Here is a 17,873-nt window from a genome sequence, read left to right as displayed (position 1 = left end):
CAAATTTTAATACTTTTTATGATCCTGTAAGTGTCTGATATTGAGTTTAAAGAGATTCTTTGAGAAATTCTTCGAGGCCTTTAAAGATCATAATGATCATGGTCTGGTACTAATAACTGACCAAAGCTCAGTTATATTGTGGTAAATAGACCAAGATTAAAAACAACTTAGTGAAAAGCCAAATCAAATGTAACTAAGAAAATGACTGAGGTGAAAAGTTTGTTTGAAGTTTTATGTTGTTGGGCCAGAAACAATCTTTAATCTATTTATGGAGTCATGAGCTAACAAATAAAGAACAGCCTGAAAATAAAAGAAGCTGATTCAAACTGCGGAAAGTGTGAAATACAAGAAACAAATGTGAGTTTCATACGTTTATTTCATATTTCACCAATGCAGTAGAAATAAGAAATGGATAAAAGTTTCCCAGATAACTTCCGACCAGGACCAACTGCTAGTTAATGTCCATCTGCACACCGCCTCACTGCGGCGTTCTGAGTTGGACTTTCATGCGGTAAGGTTTGGGAGTCAGAGTGACCCCATAGACTGGAGTGAAGTCTGGTTCTCCTGCGTCCTCGGGCCAGATGAACTTGAACTTCCTCAGCAGAGTCACCATGATGAGGAAGAGCTCCATGCGAGCCAGACCCTCTCCGAGACACACCCGAGGACCTGAGACGTTGAAAAAAATACCTCAGTATCATCTACGACAGAAGATTTAATCATCTATGTCGGTATGTGAATCGTGTCTTCATGTACCTGCAGAGAAAGGCATGAAGGCCTCTGGTTTAACAAACTCTCCTTTGTCATCGAGGAAGTTTTCAGGGTTGAATTCATGAGGGAATTTCCACTGTCCCTCCTCGCTGAGCACTGAGGTCAGATTCTCAATGATCACTGTATCCTGAGAAGAAAACAAATGCAAAGACAAGTCCATTAAGGACACTCTTGACTTTATTGTATCTAATGTTAAAAATGATTTAATCAGTCGTCCCTTACCTTGGGAATTGAATAACCCATCAGCTCTGTGTCTTTAGTGGTGCAGTGGAAGACACTGAGAGGAACAGTGTTGGCAACTCTCTGTATTTCATGAATCACAGCCTGGATGAAGAGATTATCTGTGCTTTATCTTTGTCTGAGCAGAGACCTTTTCTATTCAGAGGGAGGGCTCTCTTCACTGTTACTTAATATGGAACTGATCTGAACACAGTAAGAAATCCTGATAAAAAGCCATATCAGTCTAATTTTCCTCATTAAAACAAATAGTTACCTGTTGTTATTAATTAACCTGCAATCACGTGAAAACTACTTTGTCTGCACACACCAGTGTTCTGCAAGAACAACACCCAGTGGAGTTTGTCCAAGTACTCCATGTGTTTTTTATCACACAGCAGCATTACTAGATTTTATGCGTTACGTTAAAACATGTTGTTTGCATAAATAATGTTCCTTCTACTCCTTACAAATAACTATTCAAAGCATGGAAAAGGTTATGATGATACTCCTTTACCATGAAATGCTTCTTTTCTGGTCAGTAGATCAAGTCTACATCAAGTCAGACCAATTCCTTCAGTAAAAGCAGAGCTGCCATGGTTGGATGGATTTCCTGAATAATGCTGTTTATGTGCATCTTCTAATTCATTTTGTAGTTTTAAGATTTTGGATCTGTTGCCAAGACAACCAGACCATGAAAGGTTTTGAAGAAGCAAAAGATTCAGGATGACACCAATTTGACAACAATTTAATTCAGCTGAAATGCTGGAATTTGTGCTTACTGTCTCCATCTCATCCTATCTCTGGCATCCTCTTTTTGTCATGCCAACACTCTGCATGTCCTTCTTCAATATATCCATGAACCTTCTCTATGGTCTTCCTCTTTTCCTACCTGCCAGCTCAGTCTTTACTATACTTTGTCCAAATTATTCACAGAGGAGGGATGTACATGTGTACAGCAAACCATCTCAGCATTGCATCTCCAAAATGATCAACGTGAGCTGTCCTTCTGATATACTGACTTGTAATGTTTACCATCATAGTCACTCCAGAGCATACGTCTGCTCTGCAGGCTCTTTCCACATGTTCCCTACTCTCACTATAGATCACAATGTTATCTACAAACATAGTTCACAGAGACTCCTGCCTGATCTCATCTGTCATTGTAAACAAAAGGTCCAATACTGAAGTGATTCCAGCCCCAACTTGAACCAATTTTCAAATCCTGCTACATTACTGATCACTGTCTTGCTGTCCTCGTACATGTCCTACACTTTTCTAATATATTTTGTATCCACTCCTGACTTCCTCATCCAGTACCATAGTTTCTCTCTTGGCATCCTATCATATGATTTCCCTCAATCTATGAAGACCCAGTGCAACTCGTCTAAATAGAGGACAACTGTAAGTAGCAAGATCTCTAACATATACTGTTATGCCTTTTGGTCAAAGGTCAGTAGTTAGTGCATAGTCTGATTAAGTTACATAAGCAAAGTGATAAATAAGTTCAAAGTTAAGAAATATTCTAAGTAATTCATGCTAAAAACAGTTAAAATGTCTGGGTTCGAAATTTGCTCAGAGTGAGACATCGTTATCACAAGCGATCTTTGTATTGTATGTGCGGAAATGGGAGTGAGGGAGCGCTCTGATCATTTGCCTATCTTTGATGTATTTTTTCCGTTAATGCCGTGAAAAGTGCTTCGGCAGTATTAAAAGAGTGAACGAGTTCATGTACACGCTAAGAGTGCCCTACACGCTTGTACCTTGGGAAACGTTTGTCTTTGTGAGTATTTATATGTTCAGAAATAACTTTTATATGTGTTTAACTGGAGTGAACTGCGATGCTAATGTAACGCACGTGTTAAGCTAGGCTAATCAGTAAATTTGTCATTAAGATGTGTATTAGCTAGCAATTTATTTTCATTTTCTGTATGTTTCAGTTACAAATAAGAAATAGCAAGGAGAAGCCTTGAGAGAGGATAAGGTTTTAAAGGATCTTCATTAAAAGCAAGAAAAGCAAGCCTTGTGTGGAAGATCTCCTCTATTTTGTTCGCTAGCTGTCTAGCTTCACATGGTCACGTGTCATGAGGGCAGCATATATACAGTACCTGAATGTAAGGCATCTTGTGTCTGTCCTCAAAAGTGGCTTGATCTTTCCCTTCCAATACTTGATCTATCTCTTGCTGACATTTTTCTGTGTAAGAGAGATAACATCACACATTAACATCCACATTTCACAATACTGCTTCCATCCATCCATCCATACATCCATCTTCTTCCACTTATCCGGGGCCGGGTCGCGGGGGCAGCAGCCCAAGCAGAGAAGCCCAACTTATTGCCGGCTATGAGGACCAGGCTCTTACAACGGTTGTATAAGGATCGAATGGCCCGTAGCAATGGGTCAGACACCCCACAGGACACCTGAGGGACACGGTCGAATGCCTTCTCCAAGTCCACAAAACACATATAGACCAGTTGGGCAAACTCCCGTGTGCCCTCAAGTATCCTCGACAGCTTACACAACATGATAACACTGTATTTTGTAAGTAATAATTTGGGGTTCAAAAGAAAGATGAAAATGCATAATGATTAAGCAGGTCTCCTTTTGGCCCCGCCTACATTTTTTATAAGCTGTGTTTCAATTTAGACTGTTATGTGAAGGCTACAGACAAGTCATAGAATTCAATGACAAATAACCATAATATGCATTATTTACATGTGCAGGTTTACCTTGGATGTGCGGGTAGTTCATAAGGTAAAGAAAACCAGTCAGTAGGGTGTTGGAGGTGGTGTCAGTCCCAGCAATATAAAGATCTATAGAGTACATAATGAGCTGGTCCTCTGAAAATGAAGACCTGTCATTGCCTCGCTACGAAAAAGGGGAACAATTATTGTAAGACAAATGTCTTAATCTGTTCCTGGAAATTAATTAAAAACTGTAAAATAAAAACAAAAACGTTTCTGTGAAGTATTTAGGCATTTCCTTTTAGAAAGTAGGATTAAATTAATTTGATTTTAAATATGCCTAATACATATGTAAAACAGAATATGAAAAACAGATCTGTTTCTTTTCACACTCACACCTTCTCCAGTTCCTCCAGATAGCAGTCAATAAAATCTCGTGGCTCTCCAGGAACTCTGGTCTTCTTGTGCTCATTGATTAAATCAATTGTAATATTCCTACAAGTCTAAAGAGCAAACGACATTATTCACAGTTTGAAAGAATTTTACTTCTTCCTTCTGGTAAAGTGAAAATTAAAATTACCTCCACATTCTGAAAGGCCTTTTGGAAGGGCAGTGGCAGGTTACGAATTATAGGGAAAGAGTCATAGAGCTGAAAGGAAAGACAAGCTGGGTAATTTGCTTAAATATCATCAGAGGCGACCAATCCTGGTTTTCCTTTTTTGCTGGTTCTACTTATCAAATGACCACGCTAGCATGCTAAAGCTAGATGTGACAAAAACATCTGCATGTTAGTTTTGTTACAGGTGGAATTGTTGCAGTAAAATCTCCGCCTTAACGAAATTCCTGAGGAAACTTTGTTACCTCAGAAACATGCTTTTACTCACCATAGCCCACGGTCCATTGACCATCTTGGTATTCTCAGTGAAGCACTGAACAATCTGTTTGATTAATGCGTTGTCATACTCGTAGCGTCTAGCAAACAGAACCTGGCAGATGATGTTGGAGGCCGCATTGTGAAACATAACTCGAGGACTCATGGTTTTACCTGGTAATGTAACAGCACAGCATTGTAAAACAACACAAAAGAACATTATGGAAACAACGGCTCACCACAAAATTCAGTTATGTGGACCAACGCTTACCAACGCTCTCCTCCAGCGTGCTAACAAGATGTTTTATCTCTTCATGAATCCGGTCCTCCATCGAGTTCTTCCCCAGACCAAAGTTCCTCAAAGTCATCAGAGCAAAGCGACGATGTTCCCTCCAACTAGAGCCGTAATCTATCATAACGACCCCTACGACAAAATTAGAAACACAAAGAAGGGAAAGACGTAAAGATCATCAATGCTGACAATTTGTCATCATTGCTCTACTTTCTGGCTTATTTCATCTTTTATTTTTATTTTATTCAGTACAGCTCGATACACCAGCATCTCACTGGAGTTTCACTGCAGTCAGAAAAGACTTAGCATCTCTAGCATGCATGCTAAAATTCAATTATTGATTTAAGCGTGAACAGTAGTGCAATTCCAGGATAACTACGAGGATCTTAAAATAAGCAACAGGTCAACTGATAGAAGCTGCTCTGGGAATGTTAGACTCTGGTTAAACATGCAAACACGTGCAATAAAAACATTTCATTGCCTGAACATGTGAAGCAAGTCATTTTTTAACCAGCTTGTTTCAAAGAACATGAACCAAAGTGGTTTGAAAACTTAGATCATCTTAGAGTCTTCCTATAATTTAGATTCATATTTGCTGTTTAAAAAAAATGTGTTTGTAGTTTTTTGTATGATGGATGGAAGTTATTAGTAATAATGTAGCATGATGTATTTTTTTATTTTACATCAATTTATTTGCAATGTTTTGTGTCTGTTTTGCCACCATGATTATTTCCAAAGTAATGAGTCTTTTCTCTTATGAACGCACCAAATAACAGCACACTACAACCTCCAACATTAAAATCCAGAAAGAAATAGAAAGACTTTGTTTGGCTTTTTTTGTAACAGATGTTATGTTTTTTGATAGATAACATCTGTTCTACCTTTCCTTTTGGTGATATCATTAATAAACAAGTCTTGGGGTCGTCCAGCAAAATCAGCAGCCTTAGTCACCATCGCCTCCTTTACGGCCTTCAGCCCATTGATGACTACAGCTGGTTTCTGGCCAATGTAAATACTGTAGACATCTCCATAAGACTTCCTCAGCTGGGAGGGAACAAAATGACATGGCAGTTTTTGAAATTTATGAACCAGATACTCAGGTGGACATTTCCCTCCAACACGGTTAAACATTTCTGTCCAGTAATTTCAGTTATTCTGTGGAGAGAAAAAAGCATCAAATGAACTAATCCTGAACATTTCATGGAGGGATACAGAGGAAGCCCACATATTTACAGTGGGACATGCTTACATTTGTGGATCTGTGCAAAGTTGGCAGCGTGAGATTTGTCTCAAGACTCCACGTGACGACGTGACTGATCAGATGATTCGTGCACGTGCATTGCAGGTTTTCTAAGCAAGTGAGAGTGAAGTAACGTGTAGTTTTAGAAATATGTGTATGCACAAACAGCTTTTTGAAGGAGAACGTTATCCAATTCCTGAAGCTGAAATTAATAAATTAAGTTATAAATCAGTTATTATACATCTGTATTTATTCAGGTCTGGGCATACACATTTGTAAAATAGTTTGACGTGGTGTAAAATTGCTTTGTATTTGTGTGTGGATAGAAGCACGCATTACACACTGCACACATTTATTAACTTTACGCTTGCAGAGCATGCCATATGCATTTGTTAAAGACACATTTCTCTCTGTAGTTTGATGACCTGCAGCGAAACAAAAAACGATATACAGCATAAGCAAACGTTAGCAGTGATGAGACCAAAGGACTTCAGTGTTTCATTTTGTAAGATGTTGATGTTGGTCAGTTTTAAAAACGGAGCACAGTGTGTCTGATTTGTAGAGATGCATGTGGTTCTTTTCTCATGTAGCACTGTCACATGACATTTCTTAAACGATAAGCTGAACATTGATCCATATACAGTGATGATTGCAGGGGGTTTAAACTATGCTAAACTATCTTGTAATCACATAAGGAGCTCACTATAGTGTAAGAACTTTGGATTTTAAAGGTGTTTCCTTTTACAGCCACAAGCATTGGTATTGTCTTTAACAGCACAGTCAGGAAAAGCACACTAATGTTTTAGTAGCTAAACATTTAGACCCATTTAGTACTAATAATAGTAAATCCATCAATAGGATAAAAAAAATATTATAAAACATTATGGACATTTTTATTTTATTGAATGTTTTTTCTTACCTTCTCAAAGTCCTTTAAGGGGTTCTCCAAACTCAACTGCAAAGTGTTCCCCACCAGGGGAAGGCCTGGGGGGCCTGGTGGGAAGTTCTTCGGCCTCTTGGATTTGAGTTGAAGAATAAGAAATAAAAGGCAGAGGCATAGCAGTGCAATTGAAACAAACATGGTGAGACGATTTGGACTGCACTATGAAAAAGTGTTGATTATTACTGATCTCTGGCTCTCTTCCACAGCATTGACTTGAAATGAGAGGAGTAGCTGGCAGACCCACATTTAAATATGTAGCGCAGCCGGCCCTCTTCTACCTACACACCTTGAGATTTGTGTGAAGGGTGAAACACAGCGTGTTTCACCCTTCACACAGAGCACATTGCTCCACCACCTTTAGCATAATGTGACAGGCTACTGTACAGCGGTATCAGATTTCCTTAGATATCGCATAGTGTCAGGCATTTTTCTGTGTTTCATTTTCTTCCATTGTTAATAAAACACATTTGAATACGAGGATCCTCATTTCTATGTGAAGAAGAACGTGGAAGTAAACTGGGTAAACTGACTAATCTACAAGAATTTGCTGTGACTTGTAAAGATCTGAAAGAAAAGAGTGAAAGAGTCAGAATTTCCAGGTAAAAACTGAGCTGAACATGCTCAAACAGCAGGAAACCCTCACATAAGATCATAAACTAAATAAACTTTAATATTAAGATACAAAGAGACAAAGCGTAAACAAGATTTAGATAAAATGCTTCTGTATTTTATAAATGTGTAACATACGTGTGGTTCTTATGTAGCACTGGCAGCAATGATTGCACAGCTGTGATATGGAAAAACTAAAATCATAAAATGAAAATGTATCCATGTACAACGATCACTCTAATGGCTGTAAAATATCAGTCGGCTATTTTCAAACTCTTCTTTGAGAAAAAGAATGAAAAAAGAAAACACTCCATTTGTGTGAGTTGAAAGGCCTGTTGGATCATTGAACTGTACAGGTGCTGAACTCTATACAGACAGCACATTACGTAATCAGCTAAGTAGCAAAGGGCCAGCTGCTGCTGAGCAACCAACCTTGTTTTATTGCAAGGATTTTGTAAGGTAGATGAGTCAGAGCAATGGTAAAAGCTTTGCAACAAAATCTTCACCTAGCTGCTCTTGCTAATGCTGCTAGCATTATGGAAACATTAAGGCTAGCAGAGTTACTGAAGTCCATTACATCAAGACTAAAAGAATCTTGTTAATGTTTGCAAGTGCTGCACTGCAGGGAGGACTTTATCGTGAAAGCGTGGCTATAAAAGTCTAAGAATACAAAACATGCAGTTGGATCAAGTTGAGGATGTGCATTTCTTAAATAAGGGTTGTATAGGAATTTCTTTTACTTATGTATTAATCACATTATTTTATTGTATGATACCTTGGTGCCACTGGATTCTAACAAGTCTCACACTCATACATTAAGACAAATGGTGGGGGTGTAGTAAGGAAGTTGGGGGAAGCAGACCACTCCACAGGAAGTCTTTTGTCTCTTTGAGGACTCTGGGAGGTAGCAAGGGAGTGCGAACCTTAAAGTGTGAAACAGCTGTGCACTGCCTTTGTTCCTGAAGAAGGTATTTAACTGAGAGCCATGCTAGGCTCAGGGAGACTCTGCTGACCGTCTGCCCCGCGGACATGTAGGCTCTCCACAAGCTTGGTTTTCTGTTCTTTGTGTGTTTGGATTAAAGAATGTTAGCTACCGCTCACCGCTCGTCTGCAGGCTTTATTTAAGGGAAAACTTCCACAACAGGGTTTCAGTAGATTTAATGCAAGTTCAAATCTTCAATGTTTCACGTTTGAAGTTTGAAATAATCAAATTTTAATACTTTTTATGATCCTGTAAGTGTCTGATATTGAGTTTAAAGAGATTCTTTGAGAAATTCTTCGAGGCCTTTAAAGATCATAATGATCATGGTCTGGTACTAATAACTGACCAAAGCTCAGTTATATTGTGGTAAATAGACCAAGATTAAAAACAACTTAGTGAAAAGCCAAATCAAATGTAACTAAGAAAATGACTGAGGTGAAAAGTTTGTTTGAAGTTTTATGTTGTTGGGCCAGAAACAATCTTTAATCTATTTATGGAGTCATGAGCTAACAAATAAAGAACAGCCTGAAAATAAAAGAAGCTGATTCAAACTGCGGAAAGTGTGAAATACAAGAAACAAATGTGAGTTTCATACGTTTATTTCATATTTCACCAATGCAGTAGAAATAAGAAATGGATAAAAGTTTCCCAGATAACTTCCGACCAGGACCAACTGCTAGTTAATGTCCATCTGCACACCGCCTCACTGCGGCGTTCTGAGTTGGACTTTCATGCGGTAAGGTTTGGGAGTCAGAGTGACCCCATAGACTGGAGTGAAGTCTGGTTCTCCTGCGTCCTCGGGCCAGATGAACTTGAACTTCCTCAGCAGAGTCACCATGATGAGGAAGAGCTCCATGCGAGCCAGACCCTCTCCGAGACACACCCGAGGACCTGAGACGTTGAAAAAAATACCTCAGTATCATCTACGACAGAAGATTTAATCATCTATGTCGGTATGTGAATCGTGTCTTCATGTACCTGCAGAGAAAGGCATGAAGGCCTCTGGTTTAACAAACTCTCCTTTGTCATCGAGGAAGTTTTCAGGGTTGAATTCATGAGGGAATTTCCACTGTCCCTCCTCGCTGAGCACTGAGGTCAGATTCTCAATGATCACTGTATCCTGAGAAGAAAACAAATGCAAAGACAAGTCCATTAAGGACACTCTTGACTTTATTGTATCTAATGTTAAAAATGATTTAATCAGTCGTCCCTTACCTTGGGAATTGAATAACCCATCAGCTCTGTGTCTTTAGTGGTGCAGTGGAAGACACTGAGAGGAACAGTGTTGGCAACTCTCTGTATTTCATGAATCACAGCCTGGATGAAGAGATTATCTGTGCTTTATCTTTGTCTGAGCAGAGACCTTTTCTATTCAGAGGGAGGGCTCTCTTCACTGTTACTTAATATGGAACTGATCTGAACACAGTAAGAAATCCTGATAAAAAGCCATATCAGTCTAATTTTCCTCATTAAAACAAATAGTTACCTGTTGTTATTAATTAACCTGCAATCACGTGAAAACTACTTTGTCTGCACACACCAGTGTTCTGCAAGAACAACACCCAGTGGAGTTTGTCCAAGTACTCCATGTGTTTTTTATCACACAGCAGCATTACTAGATTTTATGCGTTACGTTAAAACATGTTGTTTGCATAAATAATGTTCCTTCTACTCCTTACAAATAACTATTCAAAGCATGGAAAAGGTTATGATGATACTCCTTTACCATGAAATGCTTCTTTTCTGGTCAGTAGATCAAGTCTACATCAAGTCAGACCAATTCCTTCAGTAAAAGCAGAGCTGCCATGGTTGGATGGATTTCCTGAATAATGCTGTTTATGTGCATCTTCTAATTCATTTTGTAGTTTTAAGATTTTGGATCTGTTGCCAAGACAACCAGACCATGAAAGGTTTTGAAGAAGCAAAAGATTCAGGATGACACCAATTTGACAACAATTTAATTCAGCTGAAATGCTGGAATTTGTGCTTACTGTCTCCATCTCATCCTATCTCTGGCATCCTCTTTTTGTCATGCCAACACTCTGCATGTCCTTCTTCAATATATCCATGAACCTTCTCTATGGTCTTCCTCTTTTCCTACCTGCCAGCTCAGTCTTTACTATACTTTGTCCAAATTATTCACAGAGGAGGGATGTACATGTGTACAGCAAACCATCTCAGCATTGCATCTCCAAAATGATCAACGTGAGCTGTCCTTCTGATATACTGACTTGCAATGTTTACCATCATAGTCACTCCAGAGCATACGTCTGCTCTGCAGGCTCTTTCCACATGTTCCCTACTCTCACTATAGATCACAATGTTATCTACAAACATAGTTCACAGAGACTCCTGCCTGATCTCATCTGTCATTGTAAACAAAAGGTCCAATACTGAAGTGATTCCAGCCCCAACTTGAACCAATTTTCAAATCCTGCTACATTACTGATCACTGTCTTGCTGTCCTCGTACATGTCCTACACTTTTCTAATATATTTTGTATCCACTCCTGACTTCCTCATCCAGTACCATAGTTTCTCTCTTGGCATCCTATCATATGATTTCCCTCAATCTATGAAGACCCAGTGCAACTCGTCTAAATAGAGGACAACTGTAAGTAGCAAGATCTCTAACATATACTGTTATGCCTTTTGGTCAAAGGTCAGTAGTTAGTGCATAGTCTGATTAAGTTACATAAGCAAAGTGATAAATAAGTTCAAAGTTAAGAAATATTCTAAGTAATTCATGCTAAAAACAGTTAAAATGTCTGGGTTCGAAATTTGCTCAGAGTGAGACATCGTTATCACAAGCGATCTTTGTATTGTATGTGCGGAAATGGGAGCGAGGGAGCGCTCTGATCATTTGCCTATCTTTGATGTATTTTTTCCGTTAATGCCGTGAAAAGTGCTTCGGCAGTATTAAAAGAGTGAACGAGTTCATGTACACGCTAAGAGTGCCCTACACGCTTGTACCTTGGGAAACGTTTGTCTTTGTGAGTATTTATATGTTCAGAAATAACTTTTATATGTGTTTAACTGGAGTGAACTGCGATGCTAATGTAACGCACGTGTTAAGCTAGGCTAATCAGTAAATTTGTCATTAAGCTAGCAATTTATTTTCATTTTCTGTATGTTTCAGTTACAAATAAGAAATAGCAAGGAGAAGCCTTGAGAGAGGATAAGGTTTTAAAGGATCTTCATTAAAAGCAAGAAAAGCAAGCCTTGTGTGGAAGATCTCCTCTATTTTGTTCGCTAGCTGTCTAGCTTCACATGGTCACGTGTCATGAGGGCAGCATATATACAGTACCTGAATGTAAGGCATCTTGTGTCTGTCCTCAAAAGTGGCTTGATCTTTCCCTTCCAATACTTGATCTATCTCTTGCTGACATTTTTCTGTGTAAGAGAGATAACATCACACATTAACATCCACATTTCACAATACTGCTTCCATCCATCCATCCATACATCCATCTTCTTCCACTTATCCGGGGCCGGGTCGCGGGGGCAGCAGCCCAAGCAGAGAAGCCCAACTTATTGCCGGCTATGAGGACCAGGCTCTTACAACGGTTGTATAAGGATCGAATGGCCCGTAGCAATGGGTCAGACACCCCACAGGACACCTGAGGGACACGGTCGAATGCCTTCTCCAAGTCCACAAAACACATATAGACCAGTTGGGCAAACTCCCGTGTGCCCTCAAGTATCCTCGACAGCTTACACAACATGATAACACTGTATTTTGTAAGTAATAATTTGGGGTTCAAAAGAAAGATGAAAATGCATAATGATTAAGCAGGTCTCCTTTTGGCCCCGCCTACATTTTTTATAAGCTGTGTTTCAATTTAGACTGTTATGTGAAGGCTACAGACAAGTCATAGAATTCAATGACAAATAACCATAATATGCATTATTTACATGTGCAGGTTTACCTTGGATGTGCGGGTAGTTCATAAGGTAAAGAAAACCAGTCAGTAGGGTGTTGGAGGTGGTGTCAGTCCCAGCAATATAAAGATCTATAGAGTACATAATGAGCTGGTCCTCTGAAAATGAAGACCTGTCATTGCCTCGCTACGAAAAAGGGGAACAATTATTGTAAGACAAATGTCTTAATCTGTTCCTGGAAATTAATTAAAAACTGTAAAATAAAAACAAAAACGTTTCTGTGAAGTATTTAGGCATTTCCTTTTAGAAAGTAGGATTAAATTAATTTGATTTTAAATATGCCTAATACATATGTAAAACAGAATATGAAAAACAGATCTGTTTCTTTTCACACTCACACCTTCTCCAGTTCCTCCAGATAGCAGTCAATAAAATCTCGTGGCTCTCCAGGAACTCTGGTCTTCTTGTGCTCATTGATTAAATCAATTGTAATATTCCTACAAGTCTAAAGAGCAAACGACATTATTCACAGTTTGAAAGAATTTTACTTCTTCCTTCTGGTAAAGTGAAAATTAAAATTACCTCCACATTCTGAAAGGCCTTTTGGAAGGGCAGTGGCAGGTTACGAATTATAGGGAAAGAGTCATAGAGCTGAAAGGAAAGACAAGCTGGGTAATTTGCTTAAATATCATCAGAGGCGACCAATCCTGGTTTTCCTTTTTTGCTGGTTCTACTTATCAAATGACCACGCTAGCATGCTAAAGCTAGATGTGACAAAAACATCTGCATGTTAGTTTTGTTACAGGTGGAATTGTTGCAGTAAAATCTCCGCCTTAACGAAATTCCTGAGGAAACTTTGTTACCTCAGAAACATGCTTTTACTCACCATAGCCCACGGTCCATTGACCATCTTGGTATTCTCAGTGAAGCACTGAACAATCTGTTTGATTAATGCGTTGTCATACTCGTAGCGTCTAGCAAACAGAACCTGGCAGATGATGTTGGAGGCCGCATTGTGAAACATAACTCGAGGACTCATGGTTTTACCTGGTAATGTAACAGCACAGCATTGTAAAACAACACAAAAGAACATTATGGAAACAACGGCTCACCACAAAATTCAGTTATGTGGACCAACGCTTACCAACGCTCTCCTCCAGCGTGCTAACAAGATGTTTTATCTCTTCATGAATCCGGTCCTCCATCGAGTTCTTCCCCAGACCAAAGTTCCTCAAAGTCATCAGAGCAAAGCGACGATGTTCCCTCCAACTAGAGCCGTAATCTATCATAACGACCCCTACGACAAAATTAGAAACACAAAGAAGGGAAAGACGTAAAGATCATCAATGCTGACAATTTGTCATCATTGCTCTACTTTCTGGCTTATTTCATCTTTTATTTTTATTTTATTCAGTACAGCTCGATACACCAGCATCTCACTGGAGTTTCACTGCAGTCAGAAAAGACTTAGCATCTCTAGCATGCATGCTAAAATTCAATTATTGATTTAAGCGTGAACAGTAGTGCAATTCCAGGATAACTACGAGGATCTTAAAATAAGCAACAGGTCAACTGATAGAAGCTGCTCTGGGAATGTTAGACTCTGGTTAAACATGCAAACACGTGCAATAAAAACATTTCATTGCCTGAACATGTGAAGCAAGTCATTTTTTAACCAGCTTGTTTCAAAGAACATGAACCAAAGTGGTTTGAAAACTTAGATCATCTTAGAGTCTTCCTATAATTTAGATTCATATTTGCTGTTTAAAAAAAATGTGTTTGTAGTTTTTTGTATGATGGATGGAAGTTATTAGTAATAATGTAGCATGATGTATTTTTTTATTTTACATCAATTTATTTGCAATGTTTTGTGTCTGTTTTGCCACCATGATTATTTCCAAAGTAATGAGTCTTTTCTCTTATGAACGCACCAAATAACAGCACACTACAACCTCCAACATTAAAATCCAGAAAGAAATAGAAAGACTTTGTTTGGCTTTTTTTGTAACAGATGTTATGTTTTTTGATAGATAACATCTGTTCTACCTTTCCTTTTGGTGATATCATTAATAAACAAGTCTTGGGGTCGTCCAGCAAAATCAGCAGCCTTAGTCACCATCGCCTCCTTTACGGCCTTCAGCCCATTGATGACTACAGCTGGTTTCTGGCCAATGTAAATACTGTAGACATCTCCATAAGACTTCCTCAGCTGGGAGGGAACAAAATGACATGGCAGTTTTTGAAATTTATGAACCAGATACTCAGGTGGACATTTCCCTCCAACACGGTTAAACATTTCTGTCCAGTAATTTCAGTTATTCTGTGGAGAGAAAAAAGCATCAAATGAACTAATCCTGAACATTTCATGGAGGGATACAGAGGAAGCCCACATATTTACAGTGGGACATGCTTACATTTGTGGATCTGTGCAAAGTTGGCAGCGTGAGATTTGTCTCAAGACTCCACGTGACGACGTGACTGATCAGATGATTCGTGCACGTGCATTGCAGGTTTTCTAAGCAAGTGAGAGTGAAGTAACGTGTAGTTTTAGAAATATGTGTATGCACAAACAGCTTTTTGAAGGAGAACGTTATCCAATTCCTGAAGCTGAAATTAATAAATTAAGTTATAAATCAGTTATTATACATCTGTATTTATTCAGGTCTGGGCATACACATTTGTAAAATAGTTTGACGTGGTGTAAAATTGCTTTGTATTTGTGTGTGGATAGAAGCACGCATTACACACTGCACACATTTATTAACTTTACGCTTGCAGAGCATGCCATATGCATTTGTTAAAGACACATTTCTCTCTGTAGTTTGATGACCTGCAGCGAAACAAAAAACGATATACAGCATAAGCAAACGTTAGCAGTGATGAGACCAAAGGACTTCAGTGTTTCATTTTGTAAGATGTTGATGTTGGTCAGTTTTAAAAACGGAGCACAGTGTGTCTGATTTGTAGAGATGCATGTGGTTCTTTTCTCATGTAGCACTGTCACATGACATTTCTTAAACGATAAGCTGAACATTGATCCATATACAGTGATGATTGCAGGGGGTTTAAACTATGCTAAACTATCTTGTAATCACATAAGGAGCTCACTATAGTGTAAGAACTTTGGATTTTAAAGGTGTTTCCTTTTACAGCCACAAGCATTGGTATTGTCTTTAACAGCACAGTCAGGAAAAGCACACTAATGTTTTAGTAGCTAAACATTTAGACCCATTTAGTACTAATAATAGTAAATCCATCAATAGGATAAAAAAAATATTATAAAACATTATGGACATTTTTATTTTATTGAATGTTTTTTCTTACCTTCTCAAAGTCCTTTAAGGGGTTCTCCAAACTCAACTGCAAAGTGTTCCCCACCAGGGGAAGGCCTGGGGGGCCTGGTGGGAAGTTCTTCGGCCTCTTGGATTTGAGTTGAAGAATAAGAAATAAAAGGCAGAGGCATAGCAGTGCAATTGAAACAAACATGGTGAGACGATTTGGACTGCACTATGAAAAAGTGTTGATTATTACTGATCTCTGGCTCTCTTCCACAGCATTGACTTGAAATGAGAGGAGTAGCTGGCAGACCCACATTTAAATATGTAGCTCAGCCGGCCCTCTTCTACCTACACACCTTGAGATTTGTGTGAAGGGTGAAACACAGCGTGTTTCACCCTTCACACAGAGCACATTGCTCCACCACCTTTAGCATAATGTGACAGGCTACTGTACAGCGGTATCAGATTTCCTTAGATATCGCATAGTGTCAGGCATTTTTCTGTGTTTCATTTTCTTCCATTGTTAATAAAACACATTTGAATACGAGGATCCTCATTTCTATGTGAAGAAGAACGTGGAAGTAAACTGGGTAAACTGACTAATCTACAAGAATTTGCTGTGACTTGTAAAGATCTGAAAGAAAAGAGTGAAAGAGTCAGAATTTCCAGGTAAAAACTGAGCTGAACATGCTCAAACAGCAGGAAACCCTCACATAAGATCATAAACTAAATAAACTTTAATATTAAGATACAAAGAGACAAAGCGTAAACAAGATTTAGATAAAATGCTTCTGTATTTTATAAATGTGTAACATACGTGTGGTTCTTATGTAGCACTGGCAGCAATGATTGCACAGCTGTGATATGGAAAAACTAAAATCATAAAATGAAAATGTATCCATGTACAACGATCACTCTAATGGCTGTAAAATATCAGTCGGCTATTTTCAAACTCTTCTTTGAGAAAAAGAATGAAAAAAGAAAACACTCCATTTGTGTGAGTTGAAAGGCCTGTTGGATCATTGAACTGTACAGGTGCTGAACTCTATACAGACAGCACATTACGTAATCAGCTAAGTAGCAAAGGGCCAGCTGCTACTGAGCAACCAACCTTGTTTTATTGCAAGGATTTTGTAAGGTAGATGAGTCAGAGCAATGGTAAAAGCTTTGCAACAAAATCTTCACCTAGCTGCTCTTGCTAATGCTGCTAGCATTATGGAAACATTAAGGCTAGCAGAGTTACTGAAGTCCATTACATCAAGACTAAAAGAATCTTGTTAATGTTTGCAAGTGCTGCACTGCAGGGAGGACTTTATCGTGAAAGCGTGGCTATAAAAGTCTAAGAATACAAAACATGCAGTTGGATCAAGTTGAGGATGTGCATTTCTTAAATAAGGGTTGTATAGGAATTTCTTTTACTTATGTATTAATCACATTATTTTATTGTATGATACCTTGGTGCCACTGGATTCTAACAAGTCTCACACTCATACATTAAGACAAATGGTGGGGGTGTAGTAAGGAAGTTGGGGGAAGCAGACCACTCCACAGGAAGTCTTTTGTCTCTTTGAGGACTCTGGGAGGTAGCAAGGGAGTGCGAACCTTAAAGTGTGAAACAGCTGTGCACTGCCTTTGTTCCTGAAGAAGGTATTTAACTGAGAGCCATGCTAGGCTCAGGGAGACTCTGCTGACCGTCTGCCCCGCGGACATGTAGGCTCTCCACAAGCTTGGTTTTCTGTTCTTTGTGTGTTTGGATTAAAGAATGTTAGCTACCGCTCACCGCTCGTCTGCAGGCTTTATTTAAGGGAAAACTTCCACAACAGGGTTTCAGTAGATTTAATGCAAGTTCAAATCTTCAATGTTTCACGTTTGAAGTTTGAAATAATCAAATTTTAATACTTTTTATGATCCTGTAAGTGTCTGATATTGAGTTTAAAGAGATTCTTTGAGAAATTCTTCGAGGCCTTTAAAGATCATAATGATCATGGTCTGGTACTAATAACTGACCAAAGCTCAGTTATATTGTGGTAAATAGACCAAGATTAAAAACAACTTAGTGAAAAGCCAAATCAAATGTAACTAAGAAAATGACTGAGGTGAAAAGTTTG

At 38.7% G+C, this 17,873-nt stretch overlaps 1 protein-coding gene and 1 long non-coding RNA gene across 2 annotated transcripts in view; one reads left to right on the top strand and one right to left on the bottom strand.

The window, feature by feature from the left end:
* LOC309710150 overlaps positions 1-17,873 on the top strand; it is a 394,879-nt gene that overhangs the window by 356,705 nt on the left and 20,301 nt on the right. The gene's annotated exons all lie outside the window — the stretch shown is intronic.
* LOC309711632 (uncharacterized protein) lies at positions 359-16,259 on the bottom strand. Its single transcript, XM_082542047.1, has 22 exons — positions 15,812-16,259; positions 14,534-14,696; positions 13,632-13,784; positions 13,374-13,534; positions 13,070-13,138; positions 12,888-12,992; positions 12,535-12,673; positions 11,913-11,998; positions 9,822-9,923; positions 9,585-9,726; positions 9,313-9,497; positions 6,992-7,174; positions 5,714-5,876; positions 4,812-4,964; positions 4,554-4,714; positions 4,250-4,318; positions 4,068-4,172; positions 3,715-3,853; positions 3,093-3,178; positions 991-1,092; positions 754-895; positions 359-666 (listed from the first exon to the last, which is right to left on the bottom strand). The coding sequence occupies exons 1-22, from the start codon at positions 15,971-15,973 to the stop codon at positions 479-481; spliced, it is 2,958 nt and encodes a 985-aa protein (XP_082398173.1). The 5' UTR covers positions 15,974-16,259; the 3' UTR covers positions 359-478.

Source organism: Aulonocara stuartgranti (genome assembly GCF_965226115.1).
Source record: "Aulonocara stuartgranti genome assembly, chromosome: 7".
In the NCBI taxonomy this organism is placed as follows: domain Eukaryota; kingdom Metazoa; phylum Chordata; class Actinopteri; order Cichliformes; family Cichlidae; genus Aulonocara; species Aulonocara stuartgranti.
Note: the sequence above shows the minus strand (reverse complement) of the source record. Positions and strands in the feature narration are given on the sequence as shown.

Bases quoted from the DNA above. Each gene is read 5' to 3' on its own strand.
- LOC309711632 (XM_082542047.1), bottom strand. From the start codon at position 15,973: ATGTTTGTTTCAATTGCACTGCTATGCCTCTGCCTTTTATTTCTTATT. The intron at 14,697-15,811 runs GTAAGAAAAAAC...GTTCCCTCCCAG, and splicing joins CCTTAAAGGACTTTGAGAAG to CTGAGGAAGTCTTATGGAGA. The intron at 13,535-13,631 runs GTAAGCGTTGGT...TTACATTACCAG, and splicing joins CACGCTGGAGGAGAGCGTTG to GTAAAACCATGAGTCCTCGA.